Source organism: Diuraphis noxia, unplaced genomic scaffold (genome assembly GCF_037042655.1).
Source record: "Diuraphis noxia isolate RWA-SAM2 unplaced genomic scaffold, SU_Dnox_SAM2 contig0002, whole genome shotgun sequence".
Taxonomy (NCBI): Eukaryota; Metazoa; Arthropoda; class Insecta; order Hemiptera; family Aphididae; genus Diuraphis; species Diuraphis noxia.
Window position 1 is genome coordinate 6,899,419 of NW_028301712.1, and position 26,436 is coordinate 6,925,854.

Sequence of the window (26,436 nt, forward strand, 5' to 3'; positions counted from 1 at the left end):
CATTTACTAGTTCAAAAGTTTTCCCCCCAATTTATTGTTTTAAAATATATGTGTATTTTAAGAACATTAAATCTATATAGACATTTGAATAATCAAGCATTCGACCAGTATTTGTTAAAAAAAAAAAATTGTTCTACTATTTGTTAAATTATTGAAGTATAATTTCAGAATCAAGAAAATGTATAAATTGATAATTTTGCTTGAGCCAACAAACTACATCACATTAAAATGTTCGATTCATTACACAAAATATTACTTAAATATACACTTAATATCAAGGCAACTTGATTAAAAATTACAAAAATATATTAAGTGAATGAATAAACTATATAAATCAATAACTGTAGAATAATATTTTATATTTATTACAAATATTATTGCATCAAATAACGAACACAAATTAATTGTACCTATTATAAGATTCTAATTGCTGATATAGGTTCGTACATTTTAAAAGTTTTGAAATATTGAACACCGATGTAGTGATATTAGTTAAAAATAAATACATCGATATATCATTATTGTACAACCAATATGTTCGTTATTCTTGTTCCACTCAGAATCTAAAAAAATATGTACCTATCTAACCATAAAATGGAGCACTTTTTTAAATATTATATAGGTACATGCCATCCAAAGTAATTTTCATAGTTTCATATTTTAACTTCCGATCCTGTGAGATCATAGCTAATAATTATCCCGAGAATTGGGACAAAAGAGGAAATATAATTTTGCTGAAGCCTGAGATGCTTATCAATTTAGTCAAATGTAAAACTGTGGTTCAAATAGTAATTTAGTCTAAAGATTTGCCTACTTATCTAATGAGTAATATCATAAGAAGCTATCATTAATGTTTGTTTTAAATACCAACTTAAATTATCATAATTTAGCCAACTACAACAGAAGTCTATAAATAAATAACAGACTAAAAAAATTTACATTAAATATAAATATAAATATAAATATTTTATAATTTAATAGTGTCGCACTTTTATACATTTATAAGACGTTTGAAGCCAACTACCATACACAACAAAATCATTAGCATCATAAATAAACCATTAATATAAAATATCATATTAATTAAGAGTATATTCGTAGTAGTAGTTCAAAAAAAAAAAAAAAAAGAATCGTAACAATTATTTTCTTAAAATTATCTATAAGAAAATTACTTAGTAGTGGTAACTGGTACATCGGACTACAAGTTAAATATAGTGCATTTGTAAACCATGAGAATTGTTATCCGTTGTATATAATACGTAAAAATGTATACTTTAAAGCATTTTATTTCCTTCATCATATCAATCCTAATCTGATGATTGATCATGCCATTACAATTCATAAATGAGTACTCATTGTTTTAACTCGTTCTTGACGTTCAAACTGTTCAGTATCAATTTCAGTCTTGCGCATACATTCTAAAGACGACGATGTAATCATTGGTTGATGTTTGCAAATAGGTGGCCAACCAGGAGAGGAATCTAGTTCAACTTGAACTGAATGATATAAGTGGTCACTACTAGAGTCAGATGATCCCAATTTTAATTTTTTTGTCAGCAAATAATCAACAATAAAATACTCTATACTCAGGCATAAAATACAATCAACTACAGCTAATGTAACCACAATTATTGGGAATTCCATGAATGGAGGGAATTGCAATTGTAATAATTCTTTAATCCAGTCAGCCGGAAACAAAGTTATATATGAACAAACAGCTGTCATCGTCAGTAAACTAGTGAAAAAGACAGTGTTTTTGTAAATTGGTCCTCTGTATGGTTTGCCGTATGAAAATATTAAAGCCAAAATTATGTATTGAAATTGAGAAATAGAATAGACCGCATAATTTTCATAACATTTATACTCTTTTGGATGAGTGTAGTCGAATGGTTTAAACCAAGAAAAATTATGTACCAAGTAAAATGATAAAACTTGTGTCGATACCATTACGAGTAGATTTGTGACCATCGAAAACAAAGGAATAAATGATAATAGTCTTGTTAATGGAGGCTTTTTAAATAGCGATCCCTGAAAGGCTTCATTTCTACCGAAAAAGAACATAAAGTTTACCACTAAACCAATATCAATAAACAAGTACTCAAAATCTGTCAAGTTACTGTCTATGTTGTATAAAATAAACGTTGAAGTAAACTCCAATAAACTATAGAGAACCATAAATTTAAAAATTCCAAATGATGTTACAAGAGCTGCTCGTCCTTCTCGAATGATACGAGGCATACAAGAAATATTTGCTACGTGTGATGTAAATGGTGATGCTACTGACGATTCTGCTTCTGATAATGAAACTCCGACATGTGCCGCTCGTAACGCTCCGCAATCGTTTGCACCATCGCCACACATGGCTAAAAATTACATTTTAAAACTTTTATGACATAAAATTAACTAGGTACTCTATGAAAATATACAATAACATTTTGTATCTCACCGACATGATAACCAACATACTGTAATTCTTGTATTAACTGTTGCTTTTGTTCGGATGTCATTCTAGCAAAAATAGCTCCCTTAACTAATATCCTAGGAAGAAGAACAGGAAATTTATCTCTAATGATAGCCCACGTTCGACCAGTCATCGCGAAGCTGTAATCTCCGTTAACGCGAGCTTCTAGTTCTAAATCGTTTTTATTAGAATAATGGTTTTCGAACATGGATGTAGCTCTCTGTACAAATAAAAATAATGTAAAATAGATATCATTAAAAGTTTTAACATTAATTTAATCTGTACCATAGGTGATGTAATACCACTAGCTGTATAGTATATTTTTGGACTACATCCTTGACTTTCATCAGCTGTTACGTCAACTACTGTCTTTGATGGCAAAACTATTCCACATTCTTTAGCTACACTAACAGCCGTTAGAATGTTATCACCTAGAATAGTTATTTTGAACAATTTATTAAAATAATTTTTTGTAATTTTTAATATACTCTACCTGTAACCATAATGATTTTCATATTCGCCCCTCGAAGTTCTTCAATAACAGGAGTAGTTTGATCTTTTAGACGGTTTTCTAAAATTACTAAGCCAGCAAAAGTTAGATCACACTCGACTTCTTCTCGTCTTAATTTTGGAATTTGTACAAAGTTACAGTTTTGAAGCACTTTATGAGCAAGAGCAATAACTCTATATCCTTCTTCGGTGTACTCCCGTAACACAGTATTAGTCATACTAGGTACTGTGGAATTAAAAAAAAATCTGTTAACGTTACTTGCTTTCTAAAAATATTAAGCTTATTTTTCTCACCAGTACTAGGGATGCATAATGACTGAATCATTTCTGGAGAACCTTTTGTGTAAACAATAAAACGTGGATCACCAATAGTTTTTGTAATCATACTCATTCTTTGCAATGATGACGAGAAATGAAATTGATGTATAAGACCGATTTCTATTTGTTTGCCATCATTTGAAGTAGTTGGATTTCGCACAATTGTGGGTATTAGTACATCGAATTTCGAAGCATCTGAAACTTCTAGTTCTTCAAGACACCAAGCCGTTGACTCAAACATCTGAATAATATTCGTTATTTATCTTATAGGTACATAATATAAATTTAAAAAAAGATTATCAACTGCTTACTTTTATGTCAAGTGGATCTCCTGAAACTGTTGAATTTAATAGTGTCAATGAATGACAAGTTACCATACCCAATTTTAATGAATGATCGTTTGACAATGTTGTTACATCTCTAATCGGTGAACCTAGTTCATGATTATTTTCGACAGGTACTACCCCCCACATGTCCAAGCCATCTTCTGTCAATGTTCCTGTCTGTATTTAAACAAATATTGTAATTTAAATTCATAAATTTGTTTTATAGTGAGAAATCGTACCTTATCAAAACATATGCAATCAATTGATCCACAAACATTTATAACTCTCGTATTCATACAAGAAAGATGATGTTTCTGAAGTCTTCGTAATGCATATAGTCTTCCAACCGTCATTGCAGCTGGAAGTGCTGGTGGAATAACTATTGTAAATAGATCTAAAGACTTAACTAATATGTCAAACACTGTCAACCCTCTAGATGCCTGCACAGTGTACATTAGTAAAAAAAACTTAAGTATAAAGATTTAAACTTAAACATATTATCTTACTTACTTTTGTCACTGCAGTATAAATTGAACCAGAAGTCGCAACAGCGGCCAAAATCCAAATAAAACGATACGTATCCTTATCAAACCTAAAGTCAGCCGGTGGAGGATATAAAATTGATCTTACCAATGATCCTTTAGCTGTCAAATATCCCGTTCTTAAGACTACACCGTGAACCTTTCTATCAGAAAAATATCGTGCTTGCAGAACTTTTGTTCCAGAAAATAAAGTATGGTTTGCGTCTTCGCGTTCATTGTACAAAAGATTTATATTAGGTAATGCAGTCTTGAGCACTGGTACACTTTCACCTAAAAATAAAAAAATTGAAAAATTGAAATTCCTATTAATTTATAAATAATCATCAGCATAATGTCTGAAAATTTTTTCAAATAATAAAATAATAGTTCATGATTACCTGTTAGCATACTTTCATTAACGACACATGTTCCACATAGTAAAGCTATATCACAAGGTACTTCAAATCCAATTCTAGGTATAACAATTATATCACCCGGTACCAAATCTGTGGTGGAAATATCCTCATAAATAGCTTCGGAATTAGGTCCACCCATATCACGGCATACTGTCACTTTATTTAGTGAATTTACTGTTTCTAATAAAGTTCTTTGATTCTAAAACAAAGAAGATACTCATCGTTTTTTCTTTGTTTCCGGCATTATGAATAAGTATTTTTATTAAAATACATTGAGACAAATATTACAATATAATATCATGAATAAATTTATGATAACATCAATTAATTACCGCACGAGTTTGTATAACTGATGATGTTATTCCAAAAACTGACATGATAACTATGGCTCCTAAATAATACACATAACCTTCTGAAAACCATACCACAAGAGAAAAGGCTTGAAAAATGTATAAGGGATTAAGGACTTCTAACCATATCAGTGAGAATATATTTTGAATAGGTACATTGATTTTATTTTCTCCATAAATGCATTTTCTGTAATTCCATAAAATCAACAACAATTTAAATATAAAATTGTTATGAGATATTAAACGCTTTTAAACAATGTAATACCTAATTAATTGCTCTTGTACAGAATAACCTTTGTATGTATGCAGTTGTGCTGTTGTTAAACCTCGATCCAAACCAACAAGTTTTTGGAATTTCCCTTGATTATCGCACCAAACGTAGCAGATCTTTTTTATTTCTACTGCTCTAATTTGACTTACATCTAATACAATAAAAATAACTATTAATATACGTCTTCATTTTTTTTTTTTAATACCAAAGTGAAACTAGCCTTGACATGATCCATCATTTAAATGTATCCTAATAGATTTTATTTCTAATTCTATGTGGTTTTCTCCAATTGCAATAGAATCCAATTTGCTATTGTTATTGGCTAACAACAGTTCTTCTTTGCTAAAATTTAAAATACACAAACGTTTAATTAATTATTTATAAAAATGTTATTCCAACTAATAGATACTAATTAGGGGATACTACCAGACTGAGTACAACATTACAACATTTTTCAAGATAGGATTTATTACTGACAAAATTTAAAGTAAATATTTTTAGTCAATAAAGTAAAATAATATGTTAGTAAAAAAAAAAATGAATTGCCCAAATTATGAATTTATCAATAAAACTTATGTCTTTTGTATGATTAAAAAACTCAATGCATGTATTAAAACTAATGAACTTTTAATGAAAAAATAAAGTGTTACAATTATGATAAGAAGAACTGAAGAAACATATTATACAATATATTACTTTATTTGATAGAGTACTCTGAATCAAACCATTTTAAACTGGATATCTTTATCACTATTTTAACATATTAGTGAATAACTTCGAATTAACAAATAATACAAAAATAACAAAAAAAATTGCATATATATTTTTTATTTTAAATGTTATAATATCAACGTATCTACTAGGAACCTTGAATTACATTAAATACTATTTTTACAAATAGTTAACACATCTTCGTGATAAAGGCTATCTAAGCTATTCTTAGATAGTTACAAAAAAAAACTATATTTTTAAAACCTTATACTAAATTTTATTTTTAAAAAAATGTTATCATATTACATAAATTAATAAAAATTAAATTAAAATACTAAATAATTCCAAATATTTATAAACAACATAGTAAGAGTCAAAATATTTTGAAAATTATATCGTATACCTACTGGCTACTATGGAACACTCTCATAGGTATTACTTAGTAATACTCATCAACATAGGTACTACATACTTCATTTGGAGAATATTTCATGTTAGTAAGGTTAAATATTTCTTTTTGAATGAAAACAAATTTTGTCGAAAACTGTTATTTCGTAAATATTTTTTTTATTATGAATATTTTATAACTAGATCCAATATTCTACAAGAAATCACCCTCAATTATGTAGGCTGAAACATTTTTACTGATCTAAGAAGTGTCCACAAACAAAAACATGCATCATTATGCATAAAACCAATATATTTATTGGTTATTTTCAAAATCATTTAATAAGGTGACATCGTAGGGCAAAGTGTATCCACGTCCTTATAAGTATATCGTACAGTGGGACAACTTATTCTGACGTACCTATCTTAATTTTGTTTTTATTGATTGTGCAATCAATTTTACTGGTATAATACAAGTGTACCCAGTCCCGTTTAATAAAATAAATACTTATAATATATTATGTAGTAAATAGTAATAACTAATAAGGAATTAAATTAACCAACTCACTTGATTTTTTTGATGGACACGTTTTTTACTGGTCTTACAAAATACGATTTGTACATCCCTTCATAACTTTCCTGGAAAATAAAATACAGTTCATTATGGTAGGTATATATTTTTTTAATAAATGGGTAACTTATAAAAAAAAACTTACTACGATGAGAACACGTTCTGCTTTATTAAGGGGACATCTTTTATACATAGCGTACAAAACCCAATGAGGCCACCAATGAAATATTAAACGTATTAATCCCAAAGTCAAAAATATAAGAATCCATATAATGACAGCCATTGGTCCACTTCGTTTGTATCCATAAATCTCCTAGAATTTATAAAAATTGCATGTACCTATAATATTAGAAATTAGTTACAATGTTATTTATATTTTAATGTCTATTTTATATTATAATAAAATAGTATAATAACTTTCATTATTTCAATTTCTTCATTTATTCAAAAATATTAAATGTAAAAACTATAATTATTAAATGTCTACTTTAGACTGACCATTTCATCATCTTCTCCAGCGTTGAGCAATGAATTATCACTAATAATTGTTTCTTTCTTCGGATTTGTATTGAAGCCATTGTGTTTATAAACTGCCCCTGTATCTACTTAGCATTAAAAAATAATTCATTAATTTTTACTTTTCTATCAAATTTTTCTACTTTACTACTTTAATGTAGCTCTCAATAATTTACCCGTAGGGCAGTTTTCATTTGATGCCATAGTCAGGAAATTTTAAAATTCCTAACGATCGTAAAAGTCTGCGATTGTTAACCGTCGAACGTACAGGCATTCACGAGCCGTTCAAAAACCGCCTGAATTTGGCCTACTTGTAAGACCGCTATAATTTAAAAATTGTATATAAATGTCAACAGTAAAGAAACCACTAATTTTGAATACCGAAACAAAAATGTACAAGAGAACTTTCATAAACTTATATTATAATATTACTTATTAAATACCTTATACCTAACCTAACCTATATAGGTAAAAATTCATAATAAATTAATAATTATAAGTGCGATTGTTTACTACATGTTAATATGTTATATATTTATTAATACTCTGAAACTATAAAATAATTTTGTAATCATGCGTTGTTACAATTGCAGGCTTGATAAAACTATACATTTTTGTGTATTTATTCACTAATGTCTCTATTTACAATTATACAATTATACAAAATACAAATATTGCATAGATGGTGTATGATAATGCTAAGTTTCTTCCTACAGATATATATCGACTATATCGTCATGACATATTTCAATAAATGTAGTCTATTGTTTTAAATATTTCATATTTATAAAACACAGATTAAAGTTTAGTATACTTGATCAACTCAAACAATGTAATAATTGTCCAGTTATTTATTTTAGTAGTTCTGAATCACAGTTTCAACCGAAGAGAAGAAATTTAGATTTTCAAACGCCAAAGCGAGTGGCTCGAAAAACACTTAAGGCAATGACAAGATTAAATTATATGTATAATATACATTGTATATATTATATATATATAATATAAAAAATTATAATCAGGCCAGGAAAATGATCTTGGTTTCAGTGGTGTTCAAAAAACTATCCCCCGTTAAATAAATAAATGTATACCTTATAATAGTTGCAGTTCATCAAACAGCTAATACTACACTTTTAACTTTTATACAAAACACTTGTCACGTTTTACATAACAATTGAGTAAAATGGTGAATTAATTAACATGTATATTGAATGCAGTTTACGTACCTACACGTTTATGGTATAAAAGAACAGCAGCTAAATCAATATTCTATCATACTCCAGGTACTCATACGAGTATACTATAGCATTGAAGAGATTTCGAAATTATTATTTTATAACACGTACCTATTTACTAACAATGATAGCTATAAGGTACTTGTCACAATACTTCGAATGAAATCGGCGTTTTTAATTATTATAATATTGGTATTATAAACGGGAGATAGCAGAATGGTTAGTGAAAACCATCCACTCGAATTATAATCCTATCCGATGTGAATACACTCGTCGGTTTATTTATACTTCTATACGTCTTTCTTTTTCATCCTTTCTCTCACACAGTAAAATTTCTTCAAGTAATTATTTGCAGGTGCAGGTAAGGAAATTATAGTTAATATTTTATTAGTTGATACATTATAATATATTACTATACTCACATGTTGGCACATAATTTGTATCAATAAATAAAAATAAAAAATAATTTTTTTTTAAATAGATATAATAGATAAACTGTGTAGTTCTTACTGTACTTTATAGTTGTAATGAGCATTATAAATTTATGCTAACTGCAATTACACTGAAACAAGAGTTTTATACAAATCAATGTTTTATGATATGTTAATAGTTTGGATTATTTTATAATTTTGTCATTAAATCAAAAATATAATAGGTATCGACTTATAGAATTAACGTTCATCGTCCATTATCTTTTACCTACTTAATCCTAATTCTGTCCACGTGTTAATTATTGCATTAAAATAAATAAATATACTTTCAACTAATCATATAGTTCAAACAATGAAAACATAATATTATTACGACGTACATTCGTACAGAGTATACCTATTACTCAAAGTGGTACGAAATATTTATTATTTGGAAATTTTCAATTTTCAAATACTTATTAAAAATTGGATACATTGTAAAATTATTGGGTACATAATTTTTATATTACCATACGTTCTACAGCTATTTTATGGCTAAGCAATTTTAAAGTTAAACAAAAGTCAATTTTTTTTTTAAATTTAGGTAGGTAAATTAAAGTAGGTAAGTATGTAAATAAATACATTAACTATTTAAATTTTTTTCAAGCAATGACATAATTACATAAAGCATCAAAATAGTTTAAAAACAATTATAACTAATATAATAAAATATTTTATACAATATCACATATTATAAATCGTCATTCACCCATGATCTAAGCAAACAAAATAAAAATAAGCTGATAAGTAATAATGACTTTAATTGTTTGAACAAATTGATTAGTTACCTCAGTAGGTACCTATTCTATTGATTATTCAATAATCGATCATTTTTTAATATAAAAAGTGTGATATTAGTGCGATATCAATTGGATGTTTATTAATTTAAATTCTCTAAAATGTATAAATTAATCATAGGTAGGTTAGGTTAGCATCATAATGATTCATATAATTTAATATTTAACGGAATATTTTGATATATATAAAAAAGTAAAAAATGATTTTTAACGAGTATTTATTAGCTATAAACTTATAAGTATTTAAAACTTATATGAGCCGAATAAAATCAAAATATTAATCATCTACTTCCTTGTGTGTTTTGGAATATATTATAATAGGTAGTTAAATATAATATTATGTTGTCATTCAAAAGAATAAAAACTTTAAAACAAAATAATTATGATACCAAATAGAAAAAAGCTTAATATTGTTTTGCAACGAGATAAAATTAAGTTAAAAAATATTTTGAAAAAAATTAAGTTTTTATAATTATGAATGATAATAGTAAACGTATCATTTTGTATGTGTACATTCAATAATATTATATATTATGTATATTCTACAATACTACATAAAAAAATAATTAAAACACTGGAGTAGTGGAGTATATAATGATTATTATTCTGTGCTATTAAAACTATATACTAATAATGCAGCATACAATATTGTGTCCGATTAATATAGTAAGGTACTAAATTATTTATTACGTATATATTGCTTAAATGTTTGCATGTATTGTATAATGAATAACGTAGGGTACAATATAATGTACTGTATATTAATATATGTGTAGATATTAAATATTTTTTTATGAATAACTAAAAAAAATAAGCAGTTTATTAAATCGAAAAAAAAATATTGCAGTTATTACAGTTAAGATTAGTATATGCCAAAGAATTAAAATATTTACTCACGCTTAAGGTAGGAATAGAAAATATCCTAACTGTATGTTCGGATACTTCACTATATATTCGACACTAGGCGGATACTGAACGCAACGTTCCGAGGGTCAGTAGTTTGATATCTTGGTTTGTGTTTCAGTTCAATAAAATTTGCATGCTATTGTACATCTATACTAGGCTTATGCGTAGATGCTCAATGAGTAGTAATTAAAGCTATTAACGATCTTCAGTGGTTGTTTTCTCATCAAGTCAGTCAAATCAAGGGCAAACTTGAAGAGTTTATTTTGACTTACCTTATAAAGAAGACTAGTTTTATATTACAATATTTTTAATTTGTAAAAATTTCATAGCCATTGTAATTTAAAATTTAAAAATGAATGTTTTCAAAACATATATTACGATTTAATGATTTAAATAAATACCCAAGTCACATATACACCAAGCGTACCATTTATTTCGTGTTTAACTCATTTTTAAGTTAATTATTGCGATTTTGAAGAAAAATTGTTTTTGGAGTTAGAAGTAATTTTAATGCAAGCAATGTTTTAAACAATTATTTCTATCATCGTAGCAATTATTTAGGACTTTCATAACAAATATAATATTATGTTACTCAATATATATTTATTATTATTAGGCTTATAATATTATGTCAATAACGCATAATCGTACATTTTTACAAACTGGGGTTTCCAGACAAAGATCCGGAGATGACTTAGGGGCTTAAGCCCCCCCCCCTATTTGAACGTCTCATAATTTATGTATTTATTTTATATATTTTTTCTTTTTAAAAAAAATGTAGCCACATTACACATTTCATCTAGGCACAATTCTATAAATATGCAATATCCACGCAAAGTTAAGTAGTTTAAAAATCGTCATAACTGTTGCTTGTCTTACTTAAGAAGCTTATAAATAAAATTATATTCATTAAATATTTGCTATTTATATACGTCAATATTTTTAGAAAAGTATTCTTTATAATATAAGCGTGAAGTAGTTGTTCACAAGTACAACCTTTAATCTTTATATAAATCATGTTAAGTATTAAATAACTCAACTATAGAATAATAAAATATAATGTCGAAGATAGGAAACTGTATCCATTAAAATTTATATTTTATAGGTAAGTAGATGTTTTTGTTATTATCTAGTGAAATGAATTTCTATAACGCGATTATTTATGTAATATTATAGTCATATATATAATATATAATATAATACTATTAATATGGTTGTAAGTTTTTTATTTGTGCAAACTGCAAAAATAACAATTGTTCACCATAATATCACATAATCATAACAACAGTGGATTTGCCATTCAGCGAATTAATACATTTAAATTATAAATCAGCTGTTGACTATGTTTTTCGTTCAGTATTTGAGTGAAAATTAAAAAAAATTACATGTCCTCAATATTTTTTACACTCACATTCGCGGTAACAAATTAATTGTTAGTAACGTTGATAATTAATACAAATTTACTTGGTGTGTATAACTTTTCATCGTGTAGTGCATTTCATTACTCATGTCATTTAGGCAAAAGTTAAACTGGCAGTTATTAATTATCATCAATTAACCATGGTCGTGACCCTTATAAAACAAGATGGTAAATACTAAATTCTGCATTTAAACTGCAATTAAACAATTGGTTAAAATATATTTAAATTATGTTTATAATCCTCTGTGTCTCACGGTTGTCAATAGTATCCTGCAAATTGAAACAAAAACAAACATTGTTTTCGTATTTTGTACCATTCGATTTTTACCAGACAGAACAGCATTACAAGTAAGTACCTAAACATTTTTATAAAACATAATAAGCACTCGTACATTCAACTGAGGAATAAATTGGGGCCTCGGGGGACACGGGGGTCTCAGCCCCTAACTTCCGACAACCCTTAAAAAAGCACACCCTTTTACATTATGGAAACGATCGAAGTGAAGGTGTATTAAATAATTTGCATCTATCACACTAGGTATATATCAAACGCAACTATTTGGTAGGTATCTCGAAAACTTTTTATATCAAATTTAATCTTTGATAAAATAATATTTATCACTTGGTATATCTATTATAACCGCAGATTTATTGAAATTTTTTTCATAATATGTGTTCACTGTTTAATACTTGATAAGTGATAGCTGATAATTTGTGAAACCATTATCATTCTTCAAATAAAATACTAAATAAGTATACAACGAAAATGTAAATTATTAAAATATTCTTATTCTGTTATATTGTAGTTATTGAGAGTTATCAAATATTATTATTATTTTGAGAAGTATATCAGTAGAAGCAATAATAGTATTAGTAGTAGACAGTAGTTATAGTGGTAGTATAGTAGTAGACGTAGTGTAGTATAGTAATAGTAGTAGTAGTAGTAGTAGTAGTAATAGCGTGAATATATAATAATTATGTTAATTGTATTATTAGTTACAGTATGTAATATTACAATTATTATTATCTTTTACCTAAATATAAAATATTTAAAAAATAAGTGATATTGAACAATTCATACTATACATAATATCATTAAACATAAAAACACGAATACAATATACCTAAGACAAGCATTAATAATCAGTGTCCAGTGATATTACTATAAAAAACTACTATGACATTAAACGCTCAAAACTTTTTAAAAGTCAAGATCCCCCTCGTGATTTTTGCCATTTTCGAGTCTTGTATCCAACAACAAATTCTGGAGGTAACGTTTTTTTTTTTTTTTTTTGGTTTTCAAAATGTCTACGTCCATATTATTATCAACTATCTATAAAGCGAACTATTTTCAAATGACTATTGTTAAAAATTAAAAATAAAAACCACATACCTACGATAATATTATGATGCCGGTACAATATTTTAGTCGTCAATGCCAGATCGATATCGTATAAATATGCGTCCATTTCACGTGTTTGCCGATTAACGATAGTGACTGTCGTCCACGTATTGATATTTAAAAAATATTATTAAAAGAGTTTCTAAAGCGAGCTGAGTATAATACTAAAAAAAAAAAAAAAACCAGTTACACAAAATCTCCTACTACTCGTACGAACCGTAATGTTAATATTATTATTATTATTATGACGCAAACGCGGGTAAGGTAGGTATTATTAATACTTGTGAGTTGAGTCAGCCGCTTGCAATAATTATTTATTGTACCGCGAATCGATAGTTAAATTCACTCACGTGGATTTGCGTTTATACCAAATTAAAGACATTTCTCACTTTAAACATATTATGTGGCTGTATATTAGTATCTAATGCATACGACGTCGCAGTACTGCTGCAGTTTTTCCATGAGCACGATCGAATAATTTTTACCGGATAATTGCTATTGGTATAAATTCCATTTGTTTGGAAATTTGTAATAAAATTGTTGTTTTTTTATCTTCAATTATGGTTAAATTCTTTTATATATTTCCGTGAAATCGTTACTGTATTGTGTTCGTTGAAAGTGTCCATATATATGTATATATATACGATATAATGACATATATTATTATAACGCATATATTTTTTTTCTCGTATACCCGTTTGATAGTGAATTTATTATTATAATCGGCGTTCTATTCAGATTTCACAACTAGTAAAAAAATAATAAAAAAATATTCTAATCATTTTCAGTGGAATCTAATCTGAGTGGCGACACTGCAATGGCAGCTAATGTAGTAATTAGCTGTATCATTTACATGTCGGCTGTTTTTATCGTATCGCTCGTGATTAAACTATCGTTAAGGACGTGCCAAGATAGATTGACGTTCGTTAACCACGCAGACGATGCAAAATATCATCTGACATCGCTGTCCATGGAAATCGTTGAAATCACCGAACAGTATTGTTACACCATGAACATTGGAATAAGTACATAAAAACAAAATAAAAAAAATACCTAAATAATAACCTTGTAAAATAAAAAAGAATAATATTTACCATTAATCGTGAATAAGTCACGCGCGCGCGCGCACCAGTGGCGGGCAAAATATTCATTTATATTTTACTTAAATTAGTTGGATAGGTTCAACAACACCACAATCGTACGTAAAACGTAAAATATTTTTTCGCAGCTCGTAAACTTCACATAAAAAGTATGTTCAAAATGTACCGGGGAAAACTTCACTATATGTAGCTAATATTAAGATATTATGACATCGCTTTAAACAAAGTACAGATATCAATGACTGATTTCAGGTATTCTTTAAAAAGCATATTAAAATACGTTTACAAGAAAAGTTCACCGGCATCGTATAGAGAAATGTCGAATAGGAACCTGATTTTTGCATCACGGCTCATGCAGCGCTGTTAATTCGAGAATAATATATTTTGAGGATAAAAAAAAAATTCTCAACTATCCTGATCTGGATAAGATTTTTTTCTGAAACTGAAACTGAATTCGTCCCTAAATGGAATGCAATTTCCAAATGTAATGGAATCAAAAACAAATACGCAACAAAACTTAAAACCGTAACTTCGGAATGGTACAAAAAATAAAAAATAAATTATTGAACTATTGCGTTTCGGCTGGAAAAGAGTATTTTGAAACAGATATCTTTAAAAATAATTTTTTATCTTCACTTGAAATAAAATCCCGGTGCTTTTTGAATTGCTTGATTTTGAACAAACTTTGTAAAGATACAGAGGCATTACCTATATATAGCGAACAACCTCATGGGCTGATAGGCCTATACCGGGCAGCATATTACAGTATGTTAATATGCTACCGGGCAACCGGGCATTTCCCGGTGCCCCCCCCCCCTCTTCGTATTTCGGTAATAGGACCCTTTAATATCATAGATTATTAAATTCTTTTACATGTGGGGCCCCTTTTTAAAATTTTCCGGTAGTCCAAAAATGGCCTATCCGCCCATGAACAACCTTAATACATTTTTAGACGGATAATACATTATTCATTTGGTAATCGAAAAATATTACATTTTGAGTAGATATATACCTACTATAAAAAATATAGAAATAGTATGTACCTATATATGGACCATATTATAGGCTATGATGTACTATATGTACTATATGCTATCGTATACTCGTTTATCGTATATATTATTTTTTGATTAAAACTAAAACTATTTATGGATAAAACATAGTATAATTACCATTTTGTCGTATCCTTATTAGTTATTATCTTCAAATTTTATCACGCATGATTTTATATTTTAAATCCCGCAAAAAAACAGAAACGATTCCGGAAATTATGTTTCTCGAGTTTTATCTAAAATACTTTCACATAACATATTATAAATATTGGCGTTGACGGTATAAAGTCTTGACACTTTATGATAATAAAACAGTAAATATGATAATTTTGGTTCGCTTAACTATACTATTTCCCGTCTACTACTCAATAATGTACACGCGCGTAACTATATACCTACTATTCACTTATCAAAATATAAACTTCCGATACGGCAACAATATACGTGTAAGTGTATTCATTACGGTATACCGTTGAAAAAAAATCAGTTGTGTACGTGTAATTTTAGGGACAGTGTTTGTACACAAATTTGGTCAATTCGCCTACCCGAATATCTCGATCAAGCATTTTCCATAAAAATATGAACATTGATTTAAACACTAGAAACACAATAGTAAAACAGTCCTACGAGTAAAAACTGTTTGTTTGCTTTAATTCTAATGTGAATTTAATTTTATATTAATAGTTTAATAGTTATAGTATTGTTTCGTTATTTAAAATGGAATTATAAAACATTTTTACACCTTTTTTCCATAACCTTAGCATCCCCTAAGTCAAAATTAGCACCCTGAGAAAGGTTTTTAGACCTTTTTTTATGTTAGGTCCCATTAAGTCAGAAAAAAAACCTGGATCTTAGGCACCCCCTTATTTGTTCAAATGTCTAGTTGCGCCGATGATATGGATAGGACATAACGGTCTTCTTCTTCTTGTGTGATGCCTTCACAACTCTGTAAGAGTTTTGGCTGCCACCGTCACTGATCTCCAAAAATCACGATCCTGAATAGTTTTCTCCTAATCCGTTACTTCTAGCCTCTCTAGATCTTGTTACACTCCATCCATCCATCGTTTCTTGGGTCTTCCTCTGGGTCTTCTGCCTGTTGGCTTGTATCCAATTGCTACTCTAACTGCATTTGTTTCCTCTCGTTTCATTGTGTGTACAAACCATTGAATTCTATGTCCAATAACACATAACAGGACATAACGGTCTTATCAGCGGGAATTATGGGGTACAATTAAGGCCAAATAACTAATAAGTATATCGACTATCAATATATAAAAGTATTGATAAAAAGGCCTCAATTGCCTTTAGGTTATGCCTAGTCGTTTCCTATCTATATATCTTTATTATCTATGGTCGATGCTTACAAATCTTTTCAATACATACTATAAAATATATAAAAATTCTAATGCTTTGATGCCGTTTGATTTACGGCATACGATATAGGTATTAATATTTACGACAAAAAATATTAGTTTTAACTTTCAGCCGACCCTATTAGATCTTAGATGTTACCAATAATTACCTCAATTTTATTACCTCCATAATATAATATAATGTTTTATCCATTAAAAATTTGAATATATACTAAGTGACGCCAAACACGAACTTCAGGTACCCAATTCAATTGAACTGTGGTTCTCATAATTTGGTGGGTGGGTAGCAGATGGGTGCCTGGTAGGTAAAATATAATATAGAGTATACTTCCTAGTCTTGCTGCTATAATTTTACTAAACACAAAATTATTTATGTATAATTTTTTAAGTCTGTTAATAAATCGTTCGAAAGGGTATATAGATGGTGGGTCAATCGAACTCTAATTAGAACCGTTAATTTTTATTACATTCGTCGCCACTGAATGTACTAACTAGTAACTACTCTCGTTGTAAGATATTATTATTAATTATACTTTATTTATTTATTTTAAATAAACAAATACTAAACAATATCTTCAATAATAAGCCTCAATAATTTAAATTGAGCTTATGCATAGAATACTATGACTTATGAAATATAAAATCAGCTCTATATAATCGGTGAAAATAAATGTAAGTCTTGGGCTTATGTAAAAGTAAAAGTAATTTTACTACTTAATTTTTCAGTGCTGAAATCGTATATTTTATCCGGAAAGCTGGCAGTGGTTATATTGTTAAAATTGATTTGTAATCATTTGATAAAACTAACGACAAATTCGTGTGCGTATTACGTTTTTCGTACAAATTTAGTGTTCGTTGTCTATCACGTCAGTCCATCGGCATTGTCTATCGTGACTAAATTGGCCAACTTTATTATTCAACTAGAACATAGTAGGTATATTGTTTAAATATATATAAATTATAAGAAAATGTCAACTCATTGAACAATGTCAATTCATTCGATAACTGATATTGTACAGACGAGGCATATGTACGACGAGTCGTCCAGATACTACCAACAACTACACTAAGTCGTTACGATACACTGTTAAACAAGATTTGTATCAAGGCGTAAACGTCTTAAGAAGTTTAATGGCATTAATCACATCAAGTTACATTAGCAACAGGTAACGTGATATGAATCATACACTTTATCTATATTTATTATTATCTCTGCCACGACCCACGGAAATAATTAAAATTTAGAATGAGTCGACTTCTCATAAAAATTAAAGGTAACATTATAATGGAGGGCTTCTCATAGGCTTTTTATTATATTTTAATTTTATTGCGAATTATGAGTATTTTAAAATTGAAAATTGTTTGTATATTTTAAAATACTCATAACTTAATGTATAAATTAAAATATAAAAAAAGCCTATGAGAAGCGCCCCATTGTGATGTTACCTTTATTTTTTATAAGAGGTCGAATCACTCTGAATTTTAAACTAACGGAACTAAACGTAATCTCCCGAGTGTAAAATTTACTGTGTTATGCACTTGTAAGACGGAGACAACACATGCGGGTGCAGCGTCTTCTTAACTATAAAAGGCTGAATGACAATAAAAAAATTTTATTTTTATTTACCTGGTATAATAATTGGGTGGAGGGGGATGAAGTACCTATATATTATAAAAAAATATAAATATGTATTACACTCTTTATACTATCATGGCGGATGGTCATATTATATGAATAATATTCATTTTCATCGTTTTATTAATTACAACTTGTGAGCAATGTTATTGCCTATCATCATATCATCATAATGCATAACGTGACACTCGCTGCAGTAGCGTCCCTATGCATATATACTAAAATATAGACTATACAAATAATTACAAGGTGTAACTACAGATAGAACTGACTTTTGAACTAACTTTTTTCACATTAATATTTTTTATTTTTTTTTCTGTGTCCATTAAGTGAACCTAGTACCATAAGTATAATACATTTTTTATGTTTTATTTTTTAGTACTGAAAGTAAAAAAAAAAATGTTGGATAAATTCAAAATATAATATTTGTGAATCTGATTATAAAAACAATTTTGATAGTAAATAGATTTATCTAAGTCAAGTAGTTTGGGGAGTAGTAATGTTCACACAGATCCTCCCCTGCTGTCGGTTCAAACGGAAAAAAAAAGTCAAGTAGTTTATTTTTTAGAATTTTTTTAAAATTCAATATTTTTTTGGTTAAATTAATTTGGAACGCAATAACTTTTTAAAAAATATGATTTTTGAGAGTTTGCTGACATAAGTATATTTCTTAAATTATTTCTTTATCATATATAGTATTAAAAATGTTTGTCATACAATGAATTAGCATTATTTTTATTTTTTTTTTGGTCAGGTCTTTCTGTTACACCCTGCAGTATACTATATAGGCCAATTTCAGGCTTATATAGGTAAATTATAACTTACCACAAATTATGACGGTAAACCGCATATTGAGGATGTATATAGCTCCTGCAGCTGTAATAAAATAAAAATACAAAAAAATCGTAAGTGAATGAACCGTTTTGGCGTCACGTTTTAGGTGCACTTTGGCGCTGTGGTCCGTGAACGTGCTGGACACGAAGACGTCGTTCCTCAAGACCAGGTGCGCTAGGAATTTGAAAGTGAATGGCGCGGACGAATTCCGCATAATATATTATTATTAAAAATGTATATTATACGTATGCGCGTGTTCCGACGATAGTAATATAATTTTATTAAACGCTTTGTTTTTCTCGTGTTTTCCGCACCATAAGCGTACAGACCCGTTATTATTGGACGCGGCCATCAGGGAAGCCGTCATCACTTTCGCGTACTTGGCCATGCAGTTGGGTTTGAGGGAGGCTTGCAAGTGCTTGCGAATGTCCAAAAATCTGTTGACGTCGTTTGCATTGATGTACATAAATATGACCGGTAAATGCACAAGTCTTATTATAATATTGTATTGTTGACAGTGCACAGTGTTGTTATCATTACATCCGCAATGTATTTCGCGGCAATGATGTGTTATCGGAGAATAACGTGGAAAACAATAATATGACTTTTGCTCGACATATATTTAACTACCGAAAACTATAAGTGTTATAGACGCCTTATAATGATGTATAGTTGTAACGTGAAAGAGTGGAAGCATTCCCACGTTTTGACGAAATCGATTTCGATTATTGATACAACATTTATCATTGTCCGTTGTAAATCGTTGAAAATAATAATATTTGAGAACAAAACATAGCTATATAATACATTATCATTTATCAAACTGAATATATTATTATTATTTGCTCCTTAACTTCTATAAATAGTTTATACATATTATAATTTTCTTCAGCGTTTTTGTTCAGATTTTGTTTGGTACAATTGTAAATTTTAGTTTCCACGAAAACAAATACATTTATATCACTTCACGAAATTCCACTATATTCAAATTACAAGAGTAGGTAAAATATACTTCTCAATTTAAAAACCTGACGATCCAACAATTTGTTCATTATTATTCAAAAAAAATATATAATACCTACACCTAAACATACCTACAAGATGTATTCATTTCAATTTTTTTCTAGAACCATTACACTATACTCCAAAATACATTTGATTTACAATGTCAAATTTCTGGTTAAAAATAAAAATTTATAAGTACGCACACAAATAGTGGTTAGTAATACACCTAGTGTCCTTTTGTACAATTTGTGTGATCTCTGATTACAGGCAGATCAATAATTATTACTTGAGCTTAGGACATTATTCTGGTACTCAAAAGCCTTAAAATATGTATGCATAGTACACATTGCACATATATACATCAAAAATAAATAATATACACTTAAAATATGCATTAAAAAAATGTTATATTATATATAAGATATGAAAACTGTAATAAATTATAATAGTGTAGGTATGAAAAAAAAATTTAAATTTCAATAAATTGATAAAAACTTGAAAAATTAATTGCATACCAATTTTATATGCTAACCTATAATAAACATTTTTCAAAATTTTACCTGTATAATATATGCTTTTAACTATAACTTATCTAATACCTAGATGTCTAATACTTAAATAACTAAAATATGCAATAACAAAAAAATATGCAAAAATACAATTTTAAATGTACCTATAGCTTTTTTGAGTTATACATCACTCGCATTGCTCTGCGACCTATCTAGAAAAAATGCTAAAATAATAGAACTCTGACCTAATTATTAAATTGCACACATTGCACATTATGCAATTATCGTATAATATATTATATACATATATAATATACTGACGTTTGATGTTTATTGAATGAAATAGTGTTCCGATACACCGGCGTGATGATGAATCCGACCTACGCGATGGCTTTGACGTATGGTTGTCCCGGACAACTCAATAGGGGCCATTTCATCGTTTTTTGGATCGGACCAATCGTTGGTGCACTAGTCTTCAAAGACGTCGTCAAAATAGCACAAATTATGTTTGATATGATGTTTTGGGTTCGCTAGTGGTGTATAATGGTGTACATGAAAATAGGTAATCTAATATATACCCAAGATTCAACTATTTATATTTATATAATATTATAAATTGGTTGGTAATAGCTTTTATCCCAACCAATTAGCAATCTCCATAAACTATACAGCATACAACTACCTATATACTTATTAGTACCTACAGTGAAATACGTGCAATAAAATATCGATTATACATACTTGCACCTCTTATATATATTGTGTGAGTACAATAAAACCATGTTTGTTGCTAAGACAAAAATTACGTTTGTTTTCTATGTAGGGATAATATAATATAATATATATATATACTACTACAATGTATATCATATCATATATTATATTAGGAATATATACTGTGGCATGCGATAAAACAAAACTTTTATTGATAACAAACGCATAATTTGTTAATGCGTTTTATTGTGTATTTTTAATATTTAAGTATAATAAACGTATAAGAAACCTATTTATCTTAATAATTATAATATCAAAAAGTATAAATGTTCGGTACATGCAAAATAAAATGGAAGTAAATGAAAATCCAGACAAGTTAAACTCCGCTTCGATAATCCAAGAAAACAAGCTGTTATCGGAAATTTTTGAAAAAGCATTACTCGAAATCTCTATATTGGATTCACTCTACGGTAGTAGTAACATAAGTGAATATGTTAAAGATGTTTTTCAGGTGTCTATTGACGACTTGCATAATTTTGGAGCGTTAAAAACCTTGCACGCTATAGTCGAGGACGATAAACGTGAACAAGATGAAAGCGAACAAAAGGATCAAAAACAACTACGATTCCGGTTACAAAAATATGAAAGAAAACCAATCAACGACGAACAATTTACACAAGAATACGTATCGTTGGAAAAAAATATACAAATGTACAAACAAAAAGAAGAAGAAATTGATTCGATGATCGAGAAATGTACGGTAAGTAGGATTGTTGTACCGAACCAAAACTATTTTGATTGATTATGCCCAAATTAAAATATAGACACATAAGACTTTTCATCAGAATATCTTTAAGACTTCCAGACAAATTAACAACTATAAGCTAAGTTCTAACTGCTAACATACTTCCGTTAGTTGCAGTGTGAGTTTTTTTTGTAACAATTTATGTCAATATCGTAAAGTTTTATAAATTAATAATAATATATCATACATGATTATATCATACATCACAAAAAAAAAACCATTTAAAAATTGAAATAAATAAATATTAACCAGCACGTAAAATTATTTTAATTTTCAAAATATGTTCCATAAGCATTTGAAAAGTTAATTTTTTTTTTTGTAAATGATAAATGGTCAAAACTTAATATAAAATTAAAATACCTATTTAAAAAAAAGCCCAAGAAGACCATAAATAACATATTTTGTACCTTTAAATTTGTTAAAATACTTAGGTTAATTAAGTTCTCTCAAATATCAAGACTTACAGTCTTTTTTTTAAATAAATATAAGATATAAATTTGATGACAGAGATATAGAAAAAGTACATAAATCACGAAGTGGATAATTTAACCCTAAGATAAACTCCAAAAAAATTATTATTCTGAACGATAATATTGCTACACCTATGTTGTGTAAGTAACATGGAGATTGGAGACATTATGTCAAGCATATAAAGTGCATATTATTTTGATTAAAAAAAAACTTTAAAACTTATAAATTATAATACTCATATTCATAATACACAATAATCTTTAATCAGCATCAAAGAATTAATCCTTACTTTATTAGATGAACCGTGTTGTAATTGTATATACGCATAATATGAAGTAGGAAAAACTAAAAAAAATTCAAAATGTCAATAAATTTTTTTCAAATATAAGCTAATACGGAAGTTTATGTAAATAATATTTGGTAATCTTGTAATAGGAACTGTATAATGAATTTAATGTTACGAAAAAACCGCAATCTAATATATATTATGAAAATACCTTGACCTAGACATTCAATTCACTTAATCATTAATTTGTATTTTGTTACTTACATATTTGTCACTTCTAACTTTCAAGAGACCATAAATAGCAATGCATTGTTTCATATTATGATTACCACGAACTATGATGAGTGATTACTAATAATGCATATAAGGACTGGTGTTTGAGATCGCTTGGTATGAGGTAATAGCCATTCAGCCGTTCACAAAGTTAAGTTTGAGTGTATGACTATAGAATTTAAAAACCATTAAAATGTTAAGAAAAAAGTAGTGATAGGTATACTTTTAAATTTGAATAATTTAATCGATTTCAGAAAATATCAGACCAGTGACAAGAATATCACATTTATACATTAAAAATCTATACATTCATTTATTATGTATTTTATTTTCATTTGTCAGTATAATAAATTATAACTTAAGTTTCAAAACATAACATTTAAAACCTAATAATATAACAATTTTTTTATTTTTTATATTTAAAAATAATAAATATAAAAAAAACTAGCTGAACCCATGCATTTTGTAGCCCGTAAAAATCATACCTTTTTTATGTCTCAAGCTGTTTTTTGAATTCGTTTCCTGTGATTTTGCTAGCAGTTTACTTTTAATAATATCTAATAGCAGATAGATAACGGTTAAAATATACTAAGTACCTAATAATCTTTCAACGAGATTCAATTTAGTTTATCATTATGTAATTTTATTCGTTTTATCGAGAACAGTTTGACAATTCAAATATTCAATTGAATAATATTTGGGCCTATCACTTTTAATTTATAGCCTATCTTCTGTCCATAGGGTTAATATAATATCTCTGTACCAAATTTCATTGCAATCGGTCCAGCCGTTTAGAAAAATGCATAAAGACAAGCACTAAGCAGACAAACAAAAATCCATTTATATATATATAGATTATTTATTATAAATTTCTTGTGTACTAGTGACCCCTTAGGTCAAATGAGCCAGAAAAGGCAAAATGCAAACCTACCAACCGGGATTGGGCAGTAATAAAAATTCAACTTAAAATGTTATTTATGTATTTAAATTATATTCATAATTAGGCCGATGGAGAACATATAGCAATGCGAAGAGAAACGGAAAAAAATTATGTAGACAAATGGGAAAAGGCTAGAATAGAAAATTTCAAATTTCAATTTCAATCTGAAGAACTAGAATTACAGAAATATATGGCAGACTTACAGGCCAGAATGAAAACAGACGAAATCGTAGCCGAAGAGAACGTAAAATTTTTAGACTATACTATAAAGGTAAGTAAACATACTCGTATAACTGTATGGTTAAAAAAAATTTTGTGGGGGGGGGGGGTGTATTCCATGTCTGGACACCCCTGACTTTAAAAAAAGGCCTAAATATTAGTATTATCGTTTATCTTAAAATTTACAATTTTTATTTTAGTATAATATGTAGGTAATATATGTGTATTTATTAAATGTTGGACACCCCCCGAGAAATCACCTTAAATACGTCAATGGTATTAAGTACAATCAATACTTTCGAAAAAAATTTAAATCAACAAACAAATATTTTGTTTTCAAAGGAATTAGAAAAACAAATCGAGTATTGGGAATGTAAATATAAGACTGATACTAAGGACATTGACGAAAAACTAGAAAACCTTATTATAACATTGGAAGAAAAAACCAAAGAAATAGAAAGTTTAAAAAAAACAGTAAGAGCAATTTTTTATACTTCGCATGTGTTCATACTTTTGTAAGCAATAGAGGCGGTAAACGTATAGTGACGTTGGCGTTCAATTAGATTTTAACAGTTATCCATTATTTAATGTCATATAATATAACACATATACCTACCAATTTCTAAATTTCTTATACAATTGAAATATGAAATATTATAGTTCGACGAGAGGCAAACTATTATCGAGGAGCACGCCAAAGATAAGCAAAGAGTGGAAGAAGAGAAAAAACTTAACGATCATATGGAAAAAATGGCCACAAAAATTCAAGCATGGTGGAGAGGTACAATGGTCAGGCGTCGCCTAGGCCCATACAAACACCTGTCGGGGCCTAGAAAGAAGAGTATCAAGAAACCGTTAGCAAATAAAGGGAAAAAAACGAAGGGCAAATAATATATTATTTAAAAATTAATACCTAATAGTTAGAGTTGTAATAATGTTATAATATAGTAGTAACTCTCCCGGATAACCCTCCCCGTCGACTAAAACGAAATTGGCCTCGTGATTTACTTCGCTAAATAAAAAAATAAAAAACAGTTTGAAGTAGTGGACGCACCCTTCACTCAAGCCTCCAAACCTTGTAAAAAAAATCTCAAATTTACTTATTGTTTTATTATGTTACAGATTGTGAATAAATTTATTTATAAAAATAAATAAATATAGTGGTCACTGATTAGTTTATCTGTATGTTACACGTCCACATCGTGGCTATAAAAATAATTATTGGATATTATCAGATATTGAAAATAGGTATTAAGACTTAAGAGTTCCTACGTAACAGTGGTCAGTGGTATTTGTTGTCTCCGTCTTACCAGTGCGTAATATAACAAATTTACGTTCAGCAGAACACTTGTAGCTCCTTAAGTTTAAAAATTACAGTGAATCGACCTATTATGCAAGTGTATGGTAAGTACATTATCTGTGTTTGTGCGTTGTTTTTTTTACAATAATTTGATTTTTAAGTGAGTTATGAGCATTTTTAATGTTCTGTATATTATATGCTCATAACTCACTTAAAAATTGAATTATCGTAAAAAACCAACGTACAAACACAGATAATTTACTTACCATACACTTTCATAATAGGTCGATTCACTGTAATTTTTAAACTAAAGGAGCTACAAGTGTTCTGCCGA

General features: G+C 28.3%; 2 protein-coding genes across 9 annotated transcripts; one reads left to right on the forward strand and one right to left on the reverse strand.

Annotated features, from left to right (window-relative positions):
- Nucleotides 1-945: 945 nt before the first annotated feature.
- LOC107166083 (polyamine-transporting ATPase 13A3-like) lies at nucleotides 946-13,733 on the reverse strand. Of its 8 annotated transcripts, XM_015514611.2 has the most exons (18): nucleotides 13,577-13,733; nucleotides 10,755-11,035; nucleotides 7,535-7,680; nucleotides 7,341-7,447; nucleotides 6,988-7,155; nucleotides 6,840-6,910; nucleotides 5,394-5,515; nucleotides 5,168-5,324; nucleotides 4,885-5,089; nucleotides 4,535-4,751; nucleotides 4,126-4,427; nucleotides 3,855-4,055; nucleotides 3,601-3,792; nucleotides 3,266-3,530; nucleotides 2,955-3,197; nucleotides 2,747-2,892; nucleotides 2,447-2,681; nucleotides 946-2,363 (listed from the first exon to the last, which is right to left on the reverse strand). In XM_015514611.2, exons 3-18 carry the CDS (start codon nucleotides 7,560-7,562, stop codon nucleotides 1,339-1,341), a joined length of 3,684 nt encoding a protein of 1,227 aa, XP_015370097.2. In that variant the 5' UTR covers nucleotides 7,563-7,680; nucleotides 10,755-11,035; nucleotides 13,577-13,733; the 3' UTR covers nucleotides 946-1,338. The 8 variants fall into 8 exon arrangements, with proteins under 8 accessions (XP_015370097.2, XP_015370098.2, XP_015370100.2 ...); XM_015514612.2 differs by lacking the exon at nucleotides 10,755-11,035 and having other exon boundaries at nucleotides 13,581-13,733; XM_015514614.2 differs by lacking the exon at nucleotides 10,755-11,035 and having other exon boundaries at nucleotides 7,341-7,444.
- Nucleotides 12,376-26,151, forward strand: LOC149058000 (uncharacterized; the record flags this gene model as incomplete). The annotated part of the gene is made up of 11 exons (XM_089218277.1): nucleotides 12,376-12,535; nucleotides 14,374-14,610; nucleotides 17,837-18,044; nucleotides 18,130-18,276; nucleotides 19,687-19,768; nucleotides 19,901-20,057; nucleotides 21,441-21,619; nucleotides 22,320-22,568; nucleotides 24,648-24,854; nucleotides 25,145-25,276; nucleotides 25,463-26,151. Coding segments are annotated over 11 exons (1,989 nt in total), but the record flags the coding sequence as incomplete, so codon positions are not given.
- Nucleotides 26,152-26,436: the final 285 nt, after the last annotated feature.

Bases quoted from the DNA above. Each gene is read 5' to 3' on its own strand.
- LOC107166083 (XM_015514612.2), bottom strand. From the start codon at position 7,562: ATGGCATCAAATGAAAACTGCCCTACGG. The intron at 7,448-7,534 runs GTAAATTATTGA...TTTAATGCTAAG, and splicing joins AAATGAAAACTGCCCTACGG to TAGATACAGGGGCAGTTTAT. The intron at 3,198-3,265 runs GTGAGAAAAATA...TTAATTCCACAG, and splicing joins ATTATGCATCCCTAGTACTG to TACCTAGTATGACTAATACT.